The 23,454-nt window shown below is 41.9% G+C and overlaps 1 protein-coding gene across 5 annotated transcripts in view; it reads left to right on the top strand.

Annotated features, from left to right (window-relative positions):
- BICD1 (BICD cargo adaptor 1) overlaps positions 1-23,454 on the top strand; it is a 186,916-nt gene that overhangs the window by 119,767 nt on the left and 43,695 nt on the right. For all 5 annotated transcript variants that reach the window (XM_076340577.1, XM_076340590.1, XM_076340585.1 and 2 more), the window contains exons 3-4: positions 17,744-17,896; positions 21,926-22,363. In XM_076340577.1, the coding sequence (XP_076196692.1) occupies positions 17,744-17,896; positions 21,926-22,363 (591 nt within the window). The remainder of the gene's footprint in view (positions 1-17,743; positions 17,897-21,925; positions 22,364-23,454) is intronic.

The following is a 23,454-nucleotide window of genomic DNA, read 5'->3' as shown; positions in this document are numbered from 1 at the left end:
CACAGACAGTACTAGCAACGTTCTGCATTTTCCTTGATGGAGTGTTTAAAGAACTTATAATCCTTTTTGGTTTGCTATTAAATTATAGGGTATTACAATTGTCTTTCTCTTTAAAGAAAGGTTTTTTCACTTTCAGAAATTCCTTCTTCTGCATCAACTCTTTTCTTCCATTACCCAGTTACTCTTGAAGCTGTGTACTTGTGCTAAATTCAAGTTTCTAATTGAGATTCTAAGCAGGAAAAATTGCATCATTGGCTTTTGTTCTCCTCTGAAAGCCCATATTAATGGAGACTGCCTTATATAAAGCAGTCCCCTTTCACCTTTGAAAACAAAGAAGAGTTCCTGTCTGAAACAAGTACTGGGGCATTTCAGTAATTTCAAAGGGCCATCCTGAGTCAGGAGATGCTTTATCCAAAGCCTTGACTGTCCTTACCAGAGCAACGCACAATCGGCACCAGTTTTGGTGTGGTGAAATACATGGTACAGTCAAAAGGAGCTCCATCTCTGAGCCATTTCCCAGGGCTGGGAGAAGGGGGAGCCTTTGGTCTTTGCTCAGAGCCTGGCAGAGAGCTGGTGCTTGACCTCAAGGCCACTGCAAGAAAATAGCGGTGCCACAGGGTGGTGTATGCTTTGCAATCTGCTGCTGTCTTACCTATCCCTTCCAATCCCACACTTGTCAGAAACGTGGGGTCCTATTCAGAGCTCACCAAACTGACAGCGTTTTAAAGTTTCCTATCCAGATTCTTCCCCTGACTACCCTGGGTTTGGATCAGATTTAGGATTTCTGTAGAAGAGAAAGGGGCTGATGCTAGAGCTTGTGGCATGGGGTATCTCTTGCCACAGCCTGTTACAACTAAGTAAAATGTGTGAATGTAGGTCTGTAGTAGGAGAAAAATAACGCAGGTGTGATTAGCCAGACTAACCTTGACTTACTACCCTTAATTTCAAGCAAACATTCAGGGCCTTGTCAAACGTAAAAGAAAGAAAAGACATATTTTTTTTTCCAGCTGATAAGTGTTAAAATCTTCCTGCTAACATGTTATATTGGTAACACCCGATGAGGCTGAACTCAGCCAAGTAACATGCAAGGATATTATGACTGACTGTCTCCATTGTATGCTTTTAATATAGGCTAATTAACACACGCTAGCTAATACATGTTAAAATATACATTTTCGCCTACAGGGGTCTGGACTGTGAAGACAAAAATTGTGTCCATGGTGGTTCCCCAGCCTTTCCTTGCAAACTGAGGGCCAGGAATATCACAACTATTTTACTGACAGTTGGGTTTTCTTTTCCAAAATGATGGTTTGGTTTGGTTTTTCTTAATTAGTTTTTTCCCATTAATATGAGAATATGGTCTTAAAATGAAGGGGGAACTTGGCAGAAAATTTTTCTTAAAAAAGAAAAAAAAAAGACTTTGATTGCTAGAAGGTATCCTCAGGTTCATAAAGCTTCAGGGGAAAAAAAGAGAGACCAGCCTGCCCCTCTGTCCATGAAACAGATAGCACAGTGGCATAGACTGCTGTTGTTGGTTTCTGCTTCTGTTTTTTCTCATTGGGATATGATACTTTGTTTTTTAGTGAATAAACAGCTTGAAACATTTGTCATCACTGGGGTACTAATGCACTTTGTTAATGAAGTTTGGCAAATGAGCAACCCACAAGATTAGCTCTCTTTTTTTCTTTTCTTGCCACTTTGAATTTAGCTATGATACATCACATTTGTGTATCATTCATTAACCCCTGTTTAACTCAAATGACAGATATTTGAGAGAAATTGGTATTTGTTGCAAGGTCAGCACACTCATGCCTCTTGTTGGAGAAATAGGGAATAAGAAGTAAGGGTTGGAGGGGCAGAAGAAAAAAACTATCTTGGCAGTCTTCAGTGGGGAGAAAAAGGGCCACAAATGGTAGAGGAGAGAAAAAAAATCTCTGGGAAGTCTGAATTGCTGGTGTTATTCAGCAGGGCAGGATGTTTCTACTGCTGAGTTTAGAACAAGTCAGGGCAGGAGAAGCTTTCAGTACAATGTTTACATTTGAGGAAAGTGATTGGAAAAGATTCACTGGGCTTTCTCTGGGTCATCCAAACGCTCCTCCAAGTGAATGAGAAGAAAGAAAAGGAAAGTCTGTTTGGAACAGGAATGTTTACTTTTGCTTGCAATCTGTCTCCTCTGTTAGGAAACTAGCATGCCTACTCTTAACTATGTAGTTTAGCGAGTAAAGCAGTTCCTAAATAAAACACCAGCTTGGTCAGGGTCGAACAGCCCATAAGAACAGTGCTAAAGCAGCTCCAGTCCCTTAATGAGACCGACTGAGGAAAATCTTTAGGCTTTACACTACATTTATTTATAAGAGCAAGCAAAAAAAGGCGCTGTTAGAAGAAGCAGATGTGATACCATAGTGTGCTAGGCTAAAAACAAAGAGTACATCTGAATTCTGTCTAGGTGCTCCTGAAACTCAACTAACATGATTTCTGAGGGGCTCAGGAGTGTGGGGGAAAAACATTTAGGATTCAGAGGCTGATGTCTTATTCATCCTTTTGTTACCATGTGAGAGCTGTCTCCAAAAGCTTCCCATTTAGTGATGATAGCTAGAAAGGTCCACAGGGAAAGCAATCCTGTTCCTTCTTTCTCTGGACCAAGGCCAGAAATGGATTTTTAACTTCAACTTGAGGCTTTGAATTGCACCTAGAAAGGAATCCATACTTTATGGAAACCCAGGGATTTTGACTTAGTACCTCCCACACAATTAACGTCTCTGATTCGTAATGGGGATGTTCTTTTCCTAAAGCAGCTCAGCTCTCTTCCCTGTGCTTGCTGCAGCTACGCCAGTCCTGCAGCAGACACCAAACTGCTGCAAAGTAATGCCCACCATACTCTGGAACACCAAAATGGGTAGCACTTTATTTTCATATACGGGGCTCGCATACCGGGGCAGTTTGGCCACTCAATCATAAGGAGCCTCCATCAGTGGAGGCAGGATAAGGGCAAAGAACAGGCAGATGCGGCTGCAGGGTTAATTTTTCCTGCTCACGGTTGCAGTCTTTCGCAAGAGGTACTTGCACTCTGTACAAGCTGAAGAAAAATTACCTGTGCCACAGAAACTTCCATGTGATCAAAGGTGAAAGGTAGAGGCTATTAAACAAGTGTGCAGTCTCTGACAGGGGCGTGCATTGCCAAAAGTTGTGGTTACACCAGAAGTTTTGTTTGGGGGATTTTTCCCATTCTGCCATTGTATTTGGCAATGTCCTACATTACACTGCACAAAGAGCGTGGTGCAAGTATGTAGATGCGATGCATATCCCATGTCCCATATATATATATTTGTATGTAGGCACACAAGATCAGGAAGATGCAAAGTCGATTCTCTGGTTGAGATGCTGGGTGAACTAAACCTCAGTATAATAATTAAGAGCCCAAGGAATTGTTAGCAGTCTAGGTCATCTTCCCTATAGACACTGGTAGCAATATTTCAAAGATGAAAAACCTGCGAACGGTCCACAACTGTGTAGGTATGTGTCATGGAATATATTGATCGGTTAACGAAGGGGAGTTCATAAATCTCATCTTATTCCTGTTGCTTGTCTGAATTCTGACCTAGTTCAAGTGTGATGTTGTTTTTCCTCCCTGAGGACGGCTGTCATTTTACTAGATTGATTATTCTGCTGCACTTTTTTTGCAGTGTATAGCTGAATTCAGTTGTGCTGTATCAAGCTATTGGGCATACAACAGAACAAGAACTGAAAAACTTGCATTTAAATAGTTATTTGCTGAAACTGTTACTGGATTTCATTAGTAATGATGTTACACCGAGGTCTTGGTTGAGTACTTTAAAAACTCAGGAAATTTAAGAACACCATAATGAGCTTGAAGCCATCCTCTAATGTTTTGTTATATTTTATACTAAAAATCAGTCAGAAAAAAACAAAGGGAGCATGAGCTATCAATCAGCAGTGACCTGCTGGAATGTTAGAAAACAGAGGGAGCAATTAAGACTTTGGACTGCAATCTTTCACTGCCACAGAAGTTTCTTATCAGTATCTGGAGATTTACAGTCCAGCACTCCAACGTTATACATGGGTGCCCTTGCGCCTCGGGGGGATCGCTGCCGAGGGCTTGGATGGGGAGGCTGTAACGCTGCCAGCATCTGTCCTGGGTGTCCGAGCCTGCCAGGGCCGGGCAGGGTGGTCAGTCTGGCACCCTCGTTTCACCCAGCTGCCACTGGCAGACTCGAAGGCTTGAGCGAAGGCTGAATTCAGAATTTGGAAACACTTATATTGAGATAGATAAGGCTTAGGTGAATGTGTCTTTGGAAAAAATGTTTTCCCTTCTACTTGTCATGTGGGCATGTTTTTCTGGATATCCATAAATCTGGAAAAAGAGTAGTTCTTCATTTGTCAAGGTCCTTGAGCAGAACTTCAGCAAGGACAAAGAAACTGCTTCACTCTCTTGCTGAACTTGGGTCTTTGCAGCCCAGCTTCAAGAGCTGCCAAGTCCCTTTGCTCACGTGTGCTTCAACGATCACCGAGGTCGCTCGATATTTCCTGTAAGATACTGTCCTCCTCATGCCATAGGTGTTTATAGAAAATTATCAGTGCTTTGGTGAATATTATCTTTAGGTAAAGAAAGGGCTGTTTAAAGTTTTTGTGGGTGTTCCCAGTTCAGTTCTTTTAACCGTACCTTATTAATAATTCAGTAATCTGTTTCAGCAGAAGGCTCCTGTTATCAGACCAACACCCATCATGAGCTAGATGGAAGTCCAGTGGAAACAAATCGTAGAAGGAAAAGAGCAGTGGTTTTAAAGGAGAATACAAGAAAATAGAAGAAAATATTTAAGCAGCGTTTTAATATCCAAAGTCAAACAATCCCATAACTTGATTGATATCTTACTCCCTGAGTAAATATGGCATTTTATGGCATTTTTTTTCTGTTTTGATGCATTGCAGGCAGTGAATAATATTCAGTGTTTATTCAATTTCCAAAAGAATAATTAAATTCTAAGGCTGTGCTGTCATGAGCAACGTGCTTGAGTAACTCTCCCAGAGGTTATGGCATTAATAGTCAGCCTTCGCACTGTGTTCTTATGGCATGTGTTACATTTGTATTTCTGTCCTGTGTGCTGAGCAATGAGAATCTTGTTTGCTCAGCTTTTTAAGGACAAGATAGAAAACTGTCAATGTAGAAATTACTAATGTTGACTGTAATATATGTATAAAGTAAATTGTGAAATACGTGGTCTGTATTAAAATAGACAAAGGAAAGGGCAGATTATAAAAGCCAAGATCAGGTTTCAAACCAATTTATATTGAACAGCCAAGAGTACTACAGTGTTACAGAGACACTTTATGAGTACAGGTATTTTCACTGTCCATATCAATAAATTCAAGTAACCTTTAGTGCGGTTTACTTTATCAGATCTTCTACATAGGCATTCGTATTCATGAATCGCCATGTGTGTTGTAATGAATAAAAATTATGTGTAAAATTCAGTCCTAAAGGATGTAGTTTACAGACAGATGAGGTACTTATCTTTGGCTATATTTGCCATCTAAGTGACTCAAATATATTACCTAAAATAAAAATGCTAAATCTTTGAGAAAAAAAGACATTAGTCATCAAGCCATTTTCATCTTTTTAATATTAATCAACTCCTGTTTCTGAATTGATGTTTCTGCTCATGCCACAGAAGTATAAGTGGGGGCGGGTGGGTGTTCTGCACACAAGGTCAAATAAGCTGCAGAATGCTGCCGTGCTTCTTTTTGCAGCAGATGGGTAATGTTACATGGATTTTTAATTATTGAAATTACTCCTGACTTTGAGGAAATACTCTCTCTTAATAATGACAGAATTGGCTGCATGATAACATTTGAATTTTGTGGCACAGATGTGTTTATTTAAAGATGCTATGTCTCTGTCCTTCTGGAGAAGAAGGAGAGTTACTGAAGTTTAACTTTCTTCTTGCTCCTTTCCTAGCAACCCTTTATACTGTATTGGTATTTTTCAAGAGGAACTTGAAATAGTCTGTTGTCATTGGGAGGGAGGGCTGTGTAGATTCATAAAGAGCTTTTAAAACACCTCTGCAGCTGGCAATCTGCAACAATAATTTTGACAAGGGAAGCTCTGCTATGAGCATGGGCTTACAGGGCTGCTTTGATGCCAAGCTCTCGCAGCTCCTCTGCAGCACAATAGAGAATGTCCCAGCAGATGACTACTTGAAATAGATTTTTACCTGTGAATAGTTTCTTTGTATCCTTCAGCTATTTATTCACACTACTTTCTAAAAAGTATTAATGGTTTCTTCTTTGTTTGTTTCAATATATTTCTGCTCTCCCAATCCACTGTGAGGAACCGGGTACAAGAAGGAATATAGAGTGTTAATTGGGGTCTCCTATTCTTTTTCCCCCAACATCTAGTTACCATTGTCGTCATCGCCCATCTCCCTACATTTCTGCTGTATTTCATGCAAGGATATCTAAGGAGTTTGCTCTGTGGCAGGAGCTATCTGGGATCCTCACTTCTCACGTGCTCTTCTGTTTGTAAAGGAGAGAGAGGTGGCTGAAGATAGGTATGGCGGGTAAATGGAAGACTCCTGCGGAGAGGAGCGGATGCATGTATTTTCCTGCCTTTTGCGGGTAGGAGAAGAAATACTGTTTTCCTCTTGCCATGTGAAAGACTCGGGTTCAGATTAGACATTCAGAAGAGGTGTCTGACAAAGGCAAAAGTGAAGTCAGGAAACAAGTTTCTGGGAAAGGTGATGGGATCTGTCATTGGAAGTGTTTAAGAAGAGATTAGACAGATACCAGGAATGACATAGATGTAGTTGCTCCTGTCCTGGGGAAGACGAATGGACTAGATGCTGCCCAGGGGCCTCTTTAAGATCCATTTTTCTATGATTTTTATGATCATTTGTGAGCTGAGGATCAGGATTAATTACACGTCTGATTAATTTGCACTCAGCCCCCTAGTAATTTAGCTGCACTGTCCCAGGGACCAGATTTATTAGTACTGCTGCCCAGTGCTGGGTCTGTGTGTCAAGATGAGCTCTAACACAGCGCTGCAGCACAGTCGTCCCACAGCAGGAGAAGGCAGAGGCACTTTCTCGCAGACATCGATATTGCAACGTCTAGCTGATGTTTACAAGACCAAAGATTGGCTCAGCATGCAAATTGAAAAAAGCAGAGCTTGGATAGTATTGTAACACAGTGCAGGGTGGCGAGGCTGAGCTGAGAGTCCTGGTCCAGCACGTGCATCCCTTGACAGTGCGGCTTGATTACTGGTATAAGGAATATAAGGAAGGTAGGATTGAGCTAACAGCGAGCTGTAATTAAAATAGCTCTGAGTCCTAAGGAGGGGAGGCAGTTGCCATGGGGAATGGAAAGCTTACAAGGAGCATAGCTCCATGCCTAGAACATGGGAGAATGGAGTCACTGCCCGGCACGCTCGGAGACGGGTTACCACGGGGAGCTCTGAAACCATTATGACATCAAAAGTTAAAGTAAGACAGCAGAAAGCAATGCAAAAGCAAGCAGTCGATAAACAGGGATATATGTTTCCCTACCAACCAAGCATAATGGGTGCTAAAATAGTCAAGCTCACTCCTCTTACTTAGGTGCTCTGGTGTCTTTTCTCTTTCCTCCTTTCCATCCTCAGGAATTCACTTTACTGCTCCCTGCACCTCAACATTTCAGTGCATACAGTGAAACCTTAGTCCTGCTGGAGGCTATATATGTTTTACAGTTTACATCAATGGGGCTGGGTTTCTGCCTCTGGAACTTGGAGTAGATCATATAGTTGTTGCTGAGCAGCGAGCATATCCAAAATAGAAATGGCATGTCTTCCTATTCCCTACCTCCTGCTGGCACCAGTGTCCGTGTGTCCACCCTGTCAGCAGTGTCAGGGAGTATAAATACCATTAAAACTAACTTTTTGTTTGTTTGTTTGTTTTCTGGGGTGGCTTGCTGCCGGTGAACTGGCTGATGATGTGAAAGCTAGCACTGGCCCAAGGCAGGGTCAGGACCTGGGAGCAGCAGCTGTGGTACTGCTGAGCTTAAACTGATCACAGACCCACACCCTGTTAGCACAACTTCTCTTTTGTTGGTTAGCCAGTGCCCCTTCCTTCTAGAAGGAAATTTGGCACTTTGCACCTGACAGATGGCCTCTCAAAGAGATAAGTATAACTGGCAGATGCCTCTCCCAAGTGATCAGTTAGGCTTTAAAACCAGCTCTTGGTTTCTTGATGAGCTTGAAAAGGCCTGTGTGGATCCTCCCTCAAAAAGCCTGCCTTCAGGCATTGTCATGTAGAATCACTGCTGTTGGCTTCTTAAATTGTGGATAGAAAGCGACAACCTTCATAGGAACGGTTGTAATTGGGGAAGAAAAAAAAAAAATTGCCATTCAGTCCAAAATGCCCCAGACCGGCCCCCCCCCCGCCTTTTTTTTTCCTGAGCTAATCTGACAAGAGCAATTTGGGTTTCGTATCTTTGTAATAGTACCCAGTCAGCCATGGGATAATCGGTGATGTAGAGTGGGCAACAGCCCCACTTCAGAGAGTGCAGTTTCGAGTGTTTGTTACTCAGGCACTATTCAGTGCAGTGGGAATAATGAAGATGCGGCAAAATAATTCAGCTGAAGTGTGACATTAAGAGGTAGTGCCCTGTCCACCCCTGTCTGCGCGCTCCTGCCCCATACTCTTCACCCCGACCAGAGCGTGGGAGTGCTGGGGGACCCCATCCTGCTCCCGCAGTGATGGGATTGGGCAGATGGCAGCAACGACACGGGATGGAGGAAGCTGGTGAAGGGTCTTGAGAACAAGTCCTATGAGGAGCAGCTGAGGGAACTGGGGTGGTTTAGCCTGGAGAAAAGGAGGCTCAGGGGAGCCCTTATCACTCTCTACAACTACCTGAAAGGAGGTTGTAGCGAGGTGGGTGTCGGTCTCTTCTCCCAAGTAACTAGCGATAGGACAAGAGGAAATGGCCTCAAGTTGCACCAGGGGAGGTTTAGATTGGATATTAGGAAAAATTTCTTCACCGAAAGGGTTGCCAAGCATTGGAACAGGCTGCCCAGGGAAGCGGTTGAGTCACCATCCCTGGAGGTATTTAAAAGCCGTGTAGATGTAGTGCTTAGGGACATGGCTTAGTGGTGGACTTGGCAGTGTTAGGTTAAAGGTTGGACTTGATGATGATCTTAAAGGTCTTTTCCAACCTAAATGTTTCTATGATTCTATAAGCGGGAGTGGGACTGGCCTTTGGGCTGTGGCTGGCCCCTGGGTGGACATGGTTTTGTCCATTGGTACCTGGAGAAATCTGAAGGCCAGTATAGGCCTGAATGGACTGTGGGAAGACTCTTCGTGGAGAGTGCTGCATTTGCAAGATGTTGTTATCAGCCTGCTCCAAGGCACGGATGTGTCATCATCTTTCTTTTACCCAGTCAGTGTGATATTTAAAAATAAATCCTCCCACTTCTTAGAAATGTTTAATGCCACTAGAGCTGCAGGAGACAGATGAGTAGCAGAGTTTTAAGGTTAAACAAAATGACCTCCACAATGTCCTCATGGCAAAACTTTTTCCAGCCAGTTGATATTTTGTTATTTGCAATGATCATATGTTAATGTATGACGTCATTCCACAGATACGCAGAAGGATCGTATTAACTGAACTGTGCTATAACTCTGGAGTCTGAATTTCCTCTCACGCTGTTTTAATACAGTTTAGGTCAGTAAAGTTTCTCTTCCTTTGAAGGAATTAGTTAGGAATATTACAGCAGTGTTTGTTACAAGGTGCTAATATTAATTATAATTAATCATAATTATTTATAATTAATATATAATTGATGTATAACTAATGCATTAATTGCTATAAATGCAGTCAAATCAAACCGTTATTTTTCAGATAAATATGTATGACTAGAGATTTGCAGTTTATATCAGTTTATAAAGAAGTCATTATAATATTATGTGACCATGATACTCAGCAGGAATATTAAATACCTAAACAACCAGAGCATTCCTTAGTTCTGTCTTTTTATATATACTTATATATGAAAGTCAATAAAATGGGTATTTTATAGGGATTTATATGTAGCAGGATTTACAACATTAAATATTATGGGTTTCAAACTCTGTGATAACTACATAAATGGGCCATTTAATTGCCCGTGTAGAAATTCACCTTACTTCTTCAAATTTAGTGATTCCAATTAAATGCGTTGAGCATTTCAGATGATTAAATTATTAGATGTATTGTAAATGTTTTATTTAAGAGCCGTTGCTGGTGAAGGAACTTGAAACATACATTATCTTGATCTGGCTTCTATTCAATATGCTATAGCTAACAAATATATGGCTTTTTTCATCCTTGTCTTTGATAGTGCTGTCATTCTGTAAGTAAATCCACAGAAGGGAAAGATTATAGGTAATTACGTTATTCTACAGATGTATTTTCAAAAATATCTTGTGCATAATAGCACGTCTGCTTTTTTTCTGGTTTTGAGACAATGAATAATATATCAAAAGCTAAGGAATGTCAGAATCATACATAATTTCAAAAGTTAGTGGTTTCTGGTTTTGGACAATAGGAGCTGCATTCGTGCTCTTAAAGTAGTATGCCAATACAGCTGGTTAGATCAGATACAATATCGTGAACTCTAATAATGCCACCTGAATGAAACTTTTTGAAGGATGAGATCAGATAAACTCAGATTAAAAAGGAGGATGCAGACTTTTAACAACGAGGAAAAAGAACCTTTGAAATAATTTATTTTGTGATATGGAGATATCTGTGTATTGAAAGGGAAGCAAAAATGGTTCTGCAAGAGATGCTCTGTCCCTGCCTAGCTAGGCATCTACATCTATGAAGCAGGAGGATCAGGCTCAAATTCTGCAAAAGGGTCAGACCGGGTCACACTAGGTCATCCACAAAATCCCATTATGGTTTTAAATATATCTGGAAACATGGAAAATGTAATTCTTTGGTTCAAGGTGAGTATTCCTTTATATGAGAGAGGGAAACTTTAAGGCTAGTCTAGAGAACCTTCTTTAGGGACTTAAAACAGTTGATGGTAAATAAAAGAAAATGGTCCTTGCTCGTCTATTCCCCCTTTCGTCCTCTCTTCTCTCAACTTCCCTTATCCCTTCAGAATGAAAAATCAGGACCTGCCCGGGCAAGCTGGGTATCTCTGCAGACCGGACGGTGTTCCCTGGCCGCCTCCTCCCTGGTGTGGCAAGTCTCTTTCTGGGTCTTTTCCTTGTATTTTTTTCCACTCTGGATTCTTCCATCAGTAGAAAGGAGGAGGGGTGGCTTGCCGGTAGTGTCCTTGTGTCCTGCTACATTGTGCTGGTGACAAGAATTCTCTGTATGATACAGAATTAGATTTTCTGTTGTTTACAGAAAACAAAAAATGTACCCATAATTCACATTAGAGGCTTCTAAAGGAGATAAAATTGGGCTTTGAAGTTTCTAAGGGTATATCTGTATATTCTAAAAGTAATGAATCAAAGATACTTTAGGGTTTGGTTATTTTTTCCCTCATTAATTTCTCAGGGATTTATTTATACTTGCACATTGCCAAGTAGGTACAAACAATATATTTAAAAAGAAGCTAAAATCATTTATAAGTGGGGTTAATTTTATGATGGAATGATCCTGAAGGAAGTCCTAAACCCATTTTTGGCCAAAGTTGTGCTGGTAGTGCTTCCCCATGCAAAGTTAGCGTATTTGTAATTAAATTTGAACCCCAGTTAAATTCTGTTTTCTATGATATGCCTATCATTGTTCTTCATAAAAAATACACCTTTTATTTTCCTCTGCAGAGTAAAGTAAACATGGCATACTAATTTACAGTGAGACTTGTCAACAAACACATGAGATTATGGATATTAGTCTGAGCATAAACATTACATTCAATTTACTGCTAGTGCAATAACAGTCATCAGATCGAATGGGATTTTATACTGCATCAGCTATAATACAATGCTATTAAATTGGAAGTATATAAATTTTCCATTGTTCTCTTACTTAGGAGTTATGAGAATTAGAAATTACACACAGCATCATGCTGTATTGGGCTTGCGTGGCAAAGTTTTGGTAGCAGGGGGGCTACAGGAGTGGCTTCTGTGAGAAGCTGCCAGAAGCTTCCCCCATGTCCGATAGAGCCAATGCCAGCCGGCTCCAAGACGGACCCGCCGCTGGCCAAGGCCGAGCCCATCAGCCACGGTGGCAGCGCCTCTGGGATAACATATGTAAGAAGGGGGGAAAGTTGCTGTGAAACAGCAACTGCGGCCAGAGAGAGCAGTGAGAATATATGAGATAAACAACTCTGCAGACACCAAGGTCAGTGAAGAAGGAGGGGGAGGAGGTGCTCCAGGCACCGGAGCAGAGATTCCCCTGCAGCCTGTGGTGAAGACCATGGTGAGGCAGGCTGTCCCCCTGCAGCCCATGGAGGTTAATGGTGGAGCAGATATCCACTTGCAGCCTGTGGAGGACCCCACGCTGGAGCAGGTGGATGCCCAAAGGAGGCTGTGACCCCGTGGGAAGCCCATGCTGGAGCAGGTCCTGGCAGGACCTGTGGACCCGTGGAGAGAGGAGCCCACACTGGAGCAGGTTTGCTGGCAGGACTTGTGACCCCGAGGGGGACCCACGCTGGAGCAGTCTGTTCCTGAAGGACTGCACCCTGTGGAGAGGACCCACGCTGGAGCAGTTCATGGAGAATTGCAGCCTGTGGGAGGGACTCACATTGGAGAAGTTTGTGGAGAACTGTCTCCCGTGGGAGTGACCCCACGCTGGAGCAGGGGAAGAGTGTGAGGAGTCCTCCCCGTGAGGAGGAAGGAGCGGCAGAGACAACGTGTGATGAACTGACGGCAAGACCCATTCATTCCCTGTCCCCCTGTGACACTCGCGGGGGGGAAGAGGTAGAGAATTCAGGAGTGAAGTTGAGCCCGGGAAGAAGGGAGGGGTGGTGGGGGGGAAGGTTTTTTTAAGATTTAGTTTTATTTCTCATTATCCTGCTCTGACTTGATTGGTAATAAATTAAATTAATTTTCCCCAAGTCGAGCCTGTTTTGCCCGTGATGGTAATTGCTGAGTGATCTCTCCCTGTCCTTATCTTGACCCATGAGCCTTTCGTTACATTTTCTCTCCCCTGTCCAGCTGAGGAGGGGGAGTGATAGAGCAGCTTTGGTGGGCACCTGGCGTCCAGCCAGGGTCAACCCACCACACATGCTATGGCTTGCATATTCCAACAGATAAGTAGTGATTTAGTCAGGGTAGTTTGGGGCATATAATTAATTTCTGATTACAAGGCTGTTTTGTGGTGTGAACAATAGTACGTTTTACTGCAGTAAGGACCTGAAATCTTTTCATAAAAATTTGTATGAGAAAAAATGTAGGGAAAAAGCCCAAACACTAGTTCCCCATTGTTGTTTGGGACAAAAACCAGTAGACAAAAAACAGAAATAAAAAAAGTCCCGTATGCATTCCAAGATAGGGGAGAACCAAATATAGTTAATGGAACTGCATTCACTTTAAAAAGAAGGCTTCAAAAAACCATCAGTTTCCAAAACATTCAGTTTATGTGTTTACAGTTCAGGAAAACAAGAGCCACCAGGTCTCACTTCTCATCTTGGAGATGAGAATACCCAGCTTCAGGTTACTGTCCCTTGCCCAGTTTGCTTTCCTTAGGTATATTGATAGGACACAAGGCTGTAACAAGCGGCTTCCTTGGGCAACTCTGGGGTGTTCTGACAAAAAAACGTCTGTGGGGGAATCATCTTTTTTCATAGTCCTTTCTCATCATTTTCAAAATTAGACTTTTCAGTTCTTTCATTTTAAAGTACCTTCTCACTTGCAATTATTTGATATTACACAATGTATTACAATGTGTCTACACACAATTAATACAACGTGCTCTGTATGTAGCATATGGAATACAGCATTTTAGAAGTCTATGCTGAATCAAAAATGAATAATAGATTCATTTATATTGCATTTAACTTTGGTAAGAAGTACAAAAGTTTATTATTCAATATTTCTATTCCACTGATGCTCAGAGACCTGTCAGGATTGAAGTGATGGTTGTACTATACAGAAACGGTCCTTGCCCCTGTAAAACCTAGACGTGTCTTTTGCTTTTCATATATGAAAAGTCTGAAAATGTATCTAAGTAGTAGTGGATAGGTGACCTGAACAGACTTCATCTTAACTGAGCCTTCTGTTTTTCATTTCTCATGGTCTGTTCTGTTATGGGTAAGTTCATTAGATGTGCATTGAGCTATGTGACTGACATCTTCCACAATTAATGCTCATGTATAATTAGATGCAATGCTGACAAGAGCTCTGTTGTTTTCTATAGTTTCACAGAAAAGCCTTTTCCTTCTTTTTTGGCACTGATCCATTAAAACCATTGCACCATGTTCAGCTGGTGACTGGGAATGAAAATAATTTACAGCCATTAAAACATTGCTCCTGTATCATTAGCTCCACCACTTGGATTAATCTGATTTTTACAGATACAGTAGTTCATAGGGGAATCCTTTCTCGAAATGTAAAAAGTCCTGAGGCAGTGCCCTAGTGAAAGCATCTGGCTCAATTACTCTATCCTGAAAGTTTAATGTTCAGTGTTTGACTACCAGCAAAGTTTAATTATGACTTATTTTACTAATAATTTGGGTTACATTGTCCTCTAGTGGCTCATATAGATAACTGCCCTGTTGAGAGAGTCCTTTTGCCTTGTGTTTTTAAATCCTCTCGTACTCTTTTCATACAAGTCCAAGTCACCTCGGAAGAGGACTGATGCAATGGCCAAATAAAAAGTTTGCATCTTACTGCCACTCTATCAGTACAGCAAGATCTGTCCTCTATAACTGCGTATTGTCTGCTTAAGAAACACACATTTAAAATAGTTCAAAATAACAATAGAGAGTTGTGAGAAGATACTGCATTTAATCAGAGCATTTGATGGAAACAAATATATCCTTCTGACTGACAGTACAAAGAATAAACTCAGTATGAATTTTTTTTAATAGGTTGAAGACTAGTTCACTTCCACAAAATACAGAGAGATCTCATATGAAGGAAAACAGAACAGCCCTTCAGCATCTCCTGTGGCTACTCACTTGTAAACCTCGATAACACCAGGCTTTTGCCCTGTAATGTGGCAGTACCACCTTTCATAGGAAGCAGTAAAAGCACTAGAATGCTTTGCAGCTGGATGTTTGCCAGCATAACGCAGATGTTCGCAAAGAGGAGAAGGGATGTGGGAGCATGGAGAATAATGCCAGGGTGTTTGCAGTGACAAAACGCACATTTTACGTTACTTTGAAAAGGTGACACCATATTCTCTAGCGTGCTGAGTTTGTTTCGCCCCTATGGCAGAGCAGTAGGCTTGCTTCCAGCGGAGGCCTTGGCCCTGGTCACGGGAAGTACGGCAGGCAGCGCTGCGGCAGGCACGGCTGGTGGACTGCTCCGACTGGCGAGTCTTCCCTTTTCATACTCTTTCTTCCTTGACCAAATGCCACGAGTAATGACGAATAGAAGTTGCTCTGCAGAGATAGTTTCTCTGTGTGTAAGAAGAGGAGGAGCGCTATAAATGGTTCTGTTTATACCTCCAAGATTATGTAGGAGAAGCAGCAGTTACAAGTGTCAAAGAGTGTGGTTTCTGTCTTTTTAAAGAAATGGTGGTGCACTCCAGCAAGATGATAGCTCATGTTTTCTGTTGCTGTTTGCAATAATAGGAAAGACAAAGGAGTACTCTGACCTTACAGAGTTGATTTCCGAGGCTTTTTCGAAGTAGCGCGCCTTGTACTCTATCAGGGAAATAATATCAGGATTCAGTAAAAATTCTTTTCTCAGGTCCTCGATCTCTGGCCACCTTTTTTCTCCCTCCCTTTTTGGAGAGGCCTTCCTTTCAACCAGCAGTGTGACAGTGTGCATTGCATGGATGTCATTCCATGGTTGCTATTCATTCCCTGGGCTGATCATCCTCCAAACACCGGGAGAGTTGCAGAGTAGCATAATTATACTTTACACAGCGGGGTCGTGCATTTGGTGTTATCCACGTACTGCCTCAAACTTGCACGTATACCCACACCTAGCAAGCGTCAATAACCGCCACAGCTGAGAACGTGCTGACAGAAACAAAACATATAAAGGCAGCCTTGAGGTATAAAATGCCTTCACCTCATGAAATCATCTGTGGTGCTATTCTTACAGTTCACTCAGAGGTTTATTAGGCAGTGATGGATGCAGGAATACTTGCAGGGACTTACTTTTATCTAGTGCTCTGTGGCTCTTCTGCCACTGGAGATCTTTTAAACCAAAGGCATGCCTTTGGTTAAGAAATCACATAGGAGCTTTATTTCTTCTTATTTATCCGCCAGGAGGCGGAAGGTCATGGTTTTTATTTTTCTTTAACAAAAAGGCTTCATTTTAAAAAGTGCTTTTGTAACTCTTGCATCAACATATTGTCATGCTTTGCAATGTTATTTTCCAGGGGTTTATAATTGTTTATTTAACCTAGGTGCTAAGCAAAGTTCTCTTTTATCCTCAATTCATAACACAGGGTTTTATCCTTTATGTACCAAAGGGTGAGTTGTACAGATTGATCTATTCGGAGCTCGCTGACTACAGTTTCTGCTGTAATGATTTTTTAAACATTTGGCTTTTCCAGGTAGCTATCAGGCCAGTGGTTGCCCTCCCTCCACACTGGAATCTTTTACAGAAACTCATTACTGCTTCCCAGGCGTGCTTCTTCTGACACCCCAGCAGCGAGGGGGCTCTGCCCCATCATTAAAGTCACAGTAGTGCTTCCCTCCACCCGCTGCTGCGGCAATGCTCAGGTTCCTCCTGCAGGCAAGGAGAAGATGTGACCGATTACGCCTATTCCTATTAATCAGGAAAATGCAGGCTTCTCTTCAAAGTAGAGGGGGAGGTTGCTCCTACCAACCGTGTCGGTCACTGTTCTCTTCCAGCTGTGTGTTAACTCTATCTTCCCATAGTGCATTTTACATCAGGGTTATGTCAGCAGAGTCTTTCCAGAATAACCTAACCCTTGATGTCAAACTCAGTCAGAGCTGGAATCCAATGGAAGCAATTTTTGATGGAACTGACCCCTCGTGACCTCTCTCATAAGGCTGTCTGGGAACCGTGTATGCTAATGGGAAAAATAAAGTGGTGACCTTGTGTATTCTCAGATTCACAGGGTGTAATCCTGCTCAGCACAGCAATGCATTTGTCAGGTTTTTGACGAGCTCTTTACAGCCGTCTGCCTGGCAGGTGCCCCCTGCCTACCTGTGTGCCTCTCTAATGCCTGCAGATGCAAATGTGTGAGTGCACCTTGCTCAGTAACAGATGTCTTTACAGAACAGACGCCGTTACTCCTTGCTTTTCTGTATGAATGTAGAAAGCATCCTTTGGTGGAAAACAGGTGGTAATTTTATTTAAATCCAACTGTATCGTAAAGCAATAAAACTAATGAGATGATAAAACCTTGCCAGGTTTTCCATTTTGATAAGCATCTAATCTTGAAACTGTTTTAATCAAGCTTCCTTATCAGATGTTCTCATTTCTGTGTTGCCAGCACGCACCTGAAATTACCGCTTGGCCTCAGATTAAAAGGTGATGCTGTTTTGATTTGTACTGTTAAATCATTTCTGTTTGAGGATCAATTTTTTGTTTGGCCTTTCCTAAAGGCAGTGTTCATCATAAAAATGGCTGTGCATGAATGGTAATGTACTTGCATTTTCTCTCACCAGAACAACGAAATGGTGGAACTACAGAGGGTACGAATGAAAGATGAAATTCGAGAGTACAAGTTTCGAGAGGCGAGACTCCTACAGGACTACACAGAGCTTGAAGAAGAAAACATCACTTTACAGAAACTGGTGTCCACACTGAAACAGAATCAAGTAAGCATCAAAAGATTCCAGGCGCTATGCTGAAAAATGACAACGTTTTCTCCAATTTCCATAATGTGATCCCGCAGAACACTTTGATGGAAGTTTCTTTGTATGTTTTTTTCAGTTGGGTTTTTGCTAAACACTTATTCTGAAACAGTGTTATTGGCCATTTTTGACCTATGGGGAGGCCCTTACCTCAGTTTTAGGAAAATCCTGGTGAAATATTTCGTTGCAGAACTTTGTAATAGCAGAGGAATTCTTAAAATAGATAGAATCTCATCTTTTTGCTTCCTGCTTTTCCTATCCTCCCTCCCTGCACGCTGAACTCGGTGCCCAGCGGCAGAGTTCAGCCCTCCATTTCCTCTCGGTTGGTTTCCTGCACGTCCTTTCCTCTTCTGAAGTGGAGAAAAGAGGCAATAATCTTCTCCCTGTTCTCCTTTTTTTTCCTGCTCCTTGGGTTTTCCTGTGCTGGTGTTGCTCTCTTCCCAGCCATGCTAACCTGCAAGTTTAGCAAGCTTCAAAAATAGGCAAAAGGGACATCAGATGTTCCTAGTTTGTCTTTTGTTTTCCTCATTACAGCAATTTGCAGCTGATGGCAAACCAACACACTGTAATTCTCGCTGCAGCGCAGATCGCATCCCGAGGAGCCACCGTAAACAACAGCCCCATTGCATCCAGATGTCAGCAGTCGTGGGGTCTGTTCTCTCCCCCTTACAAACGCACAGCTTCCTTTGCTGCTGTATATACATACCGCTGAGGAAGCAATCAAGAACACGGTTGTCCTTCAAATTGAACAAAAGGGATTTGTTCTCACGTCAGAAGAGCTAACTTGCTGTGATCAGTATTTAAGTATCCAAGTTGGATGATGTAACACTTTCTGCCTTTTACAGGCTGTCCAGACCAGCATAACATGGCGCTCCGTAACACCATTTCCTTAACTGCTAACAGGTGGTAACTGCACTGCCTTGCAGCCCCTTGTTTATATCCTAATCTACTGCCTGGTTCAGTTAGGGCTTTTATCAAATAGCCAAGACTGTCACAGCCTCTAATGGCAACCTGGAAACAAAGCTGCCTTATTCCTGCAGGAATATGCAGTACTATTTCAGCTATCTTTTACTGCTATTTTACCGCTCTAGCCCAAATGCGATTGAAACATTTAAAACAACGGAGCCATGCTGCAGAGAATACGCTAGTAATAGAAACAGGTACATCGTTTCCTTATTTATGAAGATAGCCAGACTTTCACACTCCTGAAGCTGAATTTATAGCAGATCATCTTTGTGTCAGAGTTATTTACCAAGCCAGCAAATTCCCCCTTTGAGGCATGGAGTTTTTCCTCACCAAGCTCATAGGAGGCATTTTCACACTATCAGGAAATTAAAGACCCCTTTATGGACTATCCTACTTTCCCACAGAAGAAAATCTGTTTGCAAGTGTTTGTATTTGTCATAATATTTCATTCTTAATGAAACCAAATGCCAGCAGTCTGTGGAGAAAAGAAGCATCGCCACATTTAGAATGGCTTTCAAAATCAGTCATTTTGCATCACGTATCCATGTGTTTGTGATTCCTAAATAGCTTTGATCTACAAGATAAAATTTCAAGAGCATTTTATACTTTAATACTTTAATTTACAAAACTGTATGTTACAATTCTTAGTGCTAAACTGTCATTATCTGGGTTGGTGTTTTTTGTAGCGTTTGTAAGCAAGAATCCATGAGATGGTAACCATATAGATAATATAGACCTCTGGTTTTCATGTGGATTTAAAATTGTAAAAGGTTTCTTTTTCCATGTCCTTAAGTTATAAACATAGCTACTTGATGGGATTTAATAATTTTTCTGCTGGACCTCTCTCTCCAGTCAGGAAAGATATCAAGTTCCTAAATGTAGATTTCAAAGTATCATCGATTTTCCTTTTCTATTTATCATTTCCCAATATGACTTTGGAACTTTCTTTTTTGTTTGAAATGTTTCCATTCTCTGGGTTTGAAGATTAGTGCTTTGGTTTTTAAGTTTGCCTTTCCAAAGGCTTATGAGTACAAGACTTTTGACAGGTTGATAAATATTCTACTCCAATAGGAATGGTTGATATTTCTATTTTCACCAGAACCTTATTATAGTTTGTTTAAATATATATACGTCAAATAAAAAATATTCTAGACAATGCCTTAAAATTGCAGATAACAATGCATATTAATGCATTTGAATGAGAAAAGCCTCAACTGAAAAAAGCTTTTTTATGGAAGCATCAAAATTCAGTATTTCTTTTCCTCTTTCACCAAACTATTAAATTATTTCACCCGATATTGGGAATTTTTTGCATTTAGCAATGAAAAGGTGGATGAGTAACATGATTAGAATTAAATTAAAAATCAAAGCATGATCATTTTTACCAGGAGAGTTGGTCAAGCATGGACAAGGACCTTTACAGACAAAGCTCTTCCTTTTCATTGCTGTGGGATTTTCCAACAGTGAAAAGGAAGATGAGGAGAGCCAGCAAGGGAAGGCGTTCTGCAGTGGGGATCGGCTGCACCATCTAGATAGAATAGAATCATAGAATCATAGAATCATTGAGGTTGGAAAAGACCTCTAAGATCATCGAGTCCAACCGTCGACCCAACACCACCACCCACTAAACCATGTCCCTAAGTGCCTCATCTACTCGTCTTTTAAATACCTCCAGGGATGGGGACTCAACCACTTCCCTGGGCAGCCTGTTCCAATGTTTAACCACTCTTTCAGTAAAGACATTTTTCCTCACATCCAATCTAAACCTCCTCTGGCGCAACTTGAGGCCATTTCCTCTCGTCCTATCGCTTGTTACTTGGGAGAAGAGACCAACACCCACCTCGCTACAACCGCCTTTCAGGTAGTTGTAGAGAGTGATGAGGTCTCCCCTGAGCCTCCTTTTCTCCAGGCTAAACAACGCCAGTTCCCTCAGCCGCTCCTCATAAGACTTGTTCTCCAGACCCTTCACCAGCTTCGTTGCCCTTCTCTGGACACGATATTGCTAGGCAACTGGTTTTGAGCTAGACTGGGTTTACCTAGGCTTTGCTTCTTGTTAGGTGCAATAGAAAGGACTGAATAAACGTGGGAGCTGCCTTTTAAAGAGGAGAGAAGCAGCTGTTTTTTTCCTCAGCCCGTACTGCCAATAAATACCTTGATAAAATACTGCACCTAGGTGTGTGGGGCGGGGAGCCTGCCCTCTGAGAAGGAGGAAGACCAGCGAGTCCCTCCAAGCCTGGCGAGGCTGCACCAGGTCACTGGCAGAAGCCCTTCAGGCAGCGCTGTCAGAGCAACAGGTTGCCAAGTGCTCCAAAATGGCATCCCCAACACACAGTTCAAGGATTGTGTGGCTGGATAAGCTGTTTACTACATTTGTCTAATAGTTTAAAAATCTCCAACAATTTGGGGCATCCTAGAGTTTAAACTGATTGTATGAATAGTTTGCTGTTTAATTTTTAAAATCAAATGCTTCTTGAATAATGGAGAGGCTTGTATGACACAGAGGAGAGAGTTGAGGCTCTTCTACAGTTTTTGTACTTGAACACTACTAAGACACCAGATACTTTAGAGTACCCGTGCCTGAGTGCCTTTACATCTGGTAAGAATTTAGAGAAGACGACATCTTCAGAATACTTGCAGTTAATAAATCAGACTATATTAACCTGAGATTTGTACATACTATGATATACCAACATTGCTTATGGCAGTTCATAATAAATCTATGGCAACCAGGATATCTGCTACTAAACAGCCTTCCTTCCATGAAATACATTGTTTATTGTCATAAGTTACTCAGAAAAAGGTGTTATATTTCTTGATTCTCACATGCTGAAAAAGTGAGCAGTGGAGTATTTAACAGAGCGAGCTCTACTTGCCTTTTCTGTGCAGACAGTTCTTTGCAGCTGCAGGCAATGTCTGTTATTTCAAACTGTATTTTCTGTAACACCTATTTCAATAAGGCTGATAAATGGCAGGTTTTCATGACTCAAGTTTTAGTATTATGAATGTTCTTTGTCTTGTCTAATTCAGGTTGAATATGAAGGCTTAAAGCATGAGATTAAACGATTTGAGGAGGAGACAGTGTTGCTTAATAGTCAGCTAGAAGATGCCATCCGGCTGAAGGAGATTGCTGAGCATCAACTGGAGGAAGCTCTGGAAACTTTAAAAAATGAAAGAGAGCAAAAGAACAATTTGAGGAAGGAACTCTCCCAGTATATCAACCTCAATGACAGTATGTATAACAACCATATTAATATATCAGTAGATGGATTGAAGTTTGCAGAGGACGGGGGTGAGCCCAACAATGATGACAAAATGAATGGACATATCCACGGGCCTCTCGTGAAACTCAATGGTGACTACCGAACTCCCACGGGTAGGAAAGGAGAATCTCTGCACCCTGTCTCCGACCTCTTCAGTGAGCTCAACATATCAGAAATACAGAAACTGAAGCAGCAACTCATGCAGGTAAGAGCTGAATTTAATGTCCTGAAGTGTTTAGACACACATCCTGTGGACCCTAGTGCCAGCTTTTGCAACGATTTCCCCCAGTGATGTTCTTGACCACGTATGTCCTGTTCTCAGACTTCTGCTTTGGTGTTTCTTCATATCAGGTTTTGCTAGAAATACCCCTAGTAAACAGAGTATCTGTCTGCAAAAGGTTAGTGCGATCTGAGCAGGTGTTTAGTGCGAAGAGGAGAAAGGGACCTAGTTGCTGTGGTTGCAGATGGTTAGATTTTTTTTTTCCTGCTTCGATAATGGGAAATGTCCCTGAAATTGCAAGTGGAATAAAGTACTCTTCAATAAGACCAAAGCTATCTGGAAAAAAACCCACTAAAATACAGACAGACTTGATTATGCTCCCTTGCAAGTCAGAGGGAGTTTTTGCCATTAAAGTCAGTTTGAACAAGATTTGGCGTACCGTCAAGAGAGAACAAAAGAAGAGGAGCGCTCCTCTTAATAACTGTGCACTCGGAGAGCATGTGGCGTGTGAGATGTCACAGAGTGCCCTTGTCCACCCTGGCAGTCCCGGCGGATGCGCAGGCTGCAGGGGGTGCCTTGGGGACCATACAGCGAGCATTTGTTCTCTGTTCATCCAAGCCCAGCCCAGGCATAACCAGAATAGGAGCCTGGGATGCAAGCCAGATAAAAATTCAAGCTGCCAGCCCCAATGCTGACATCATCTTAGAAGGGGGTACAGTGCCACACAGAGAAAGGGTCCCACTGCCCAAGCTGCTGAGCATCTCTGCCACAAGAGCTTGAAAGGTTTTGGCACCATCAAGGAAACATCCAGTATTTTCTAGCTGCAGGCTTCCAAAAATTGCTTCTTCTAAAGAGGGTAAACGTAAATCCTTTACGGCATAAAATGTAAAAGGTGATTTGGAAGTAAAGTAGAGCAAACCCAATTTTCAGTGCTTGCTAGAGAACAATAAATCCCTGCGTGGTCTGTCCTTCATTTGCTGAAGAGTGAATTGCTCTATTTATTTCATTGCCAAACGCACCATGGGAAGTTTTGATCTGAGCAAACACTGATTACATCTAGTGCTTTGCACAAATAA

Source organism: Aptenodytes patagonicus, chromosome 1 (genome assembly GCF_965638725.1).
Source record: "Aptenodytes patagonicus chromosome 1, bAptPat1.pri.cur, whole genome shotgun sequence".
In the NCBI taxonomy this organism is placed as follows: domain Eukaryota; kingdom Metazoa; phylum Chordata; class Aves; order Sphenisciformes; family Spheniscidae; genus Aptenodytes; species Aptenodytes patagonicus.
This window is presented reverse-complemented; position numbering and strand designations above follow the sequence as displayed.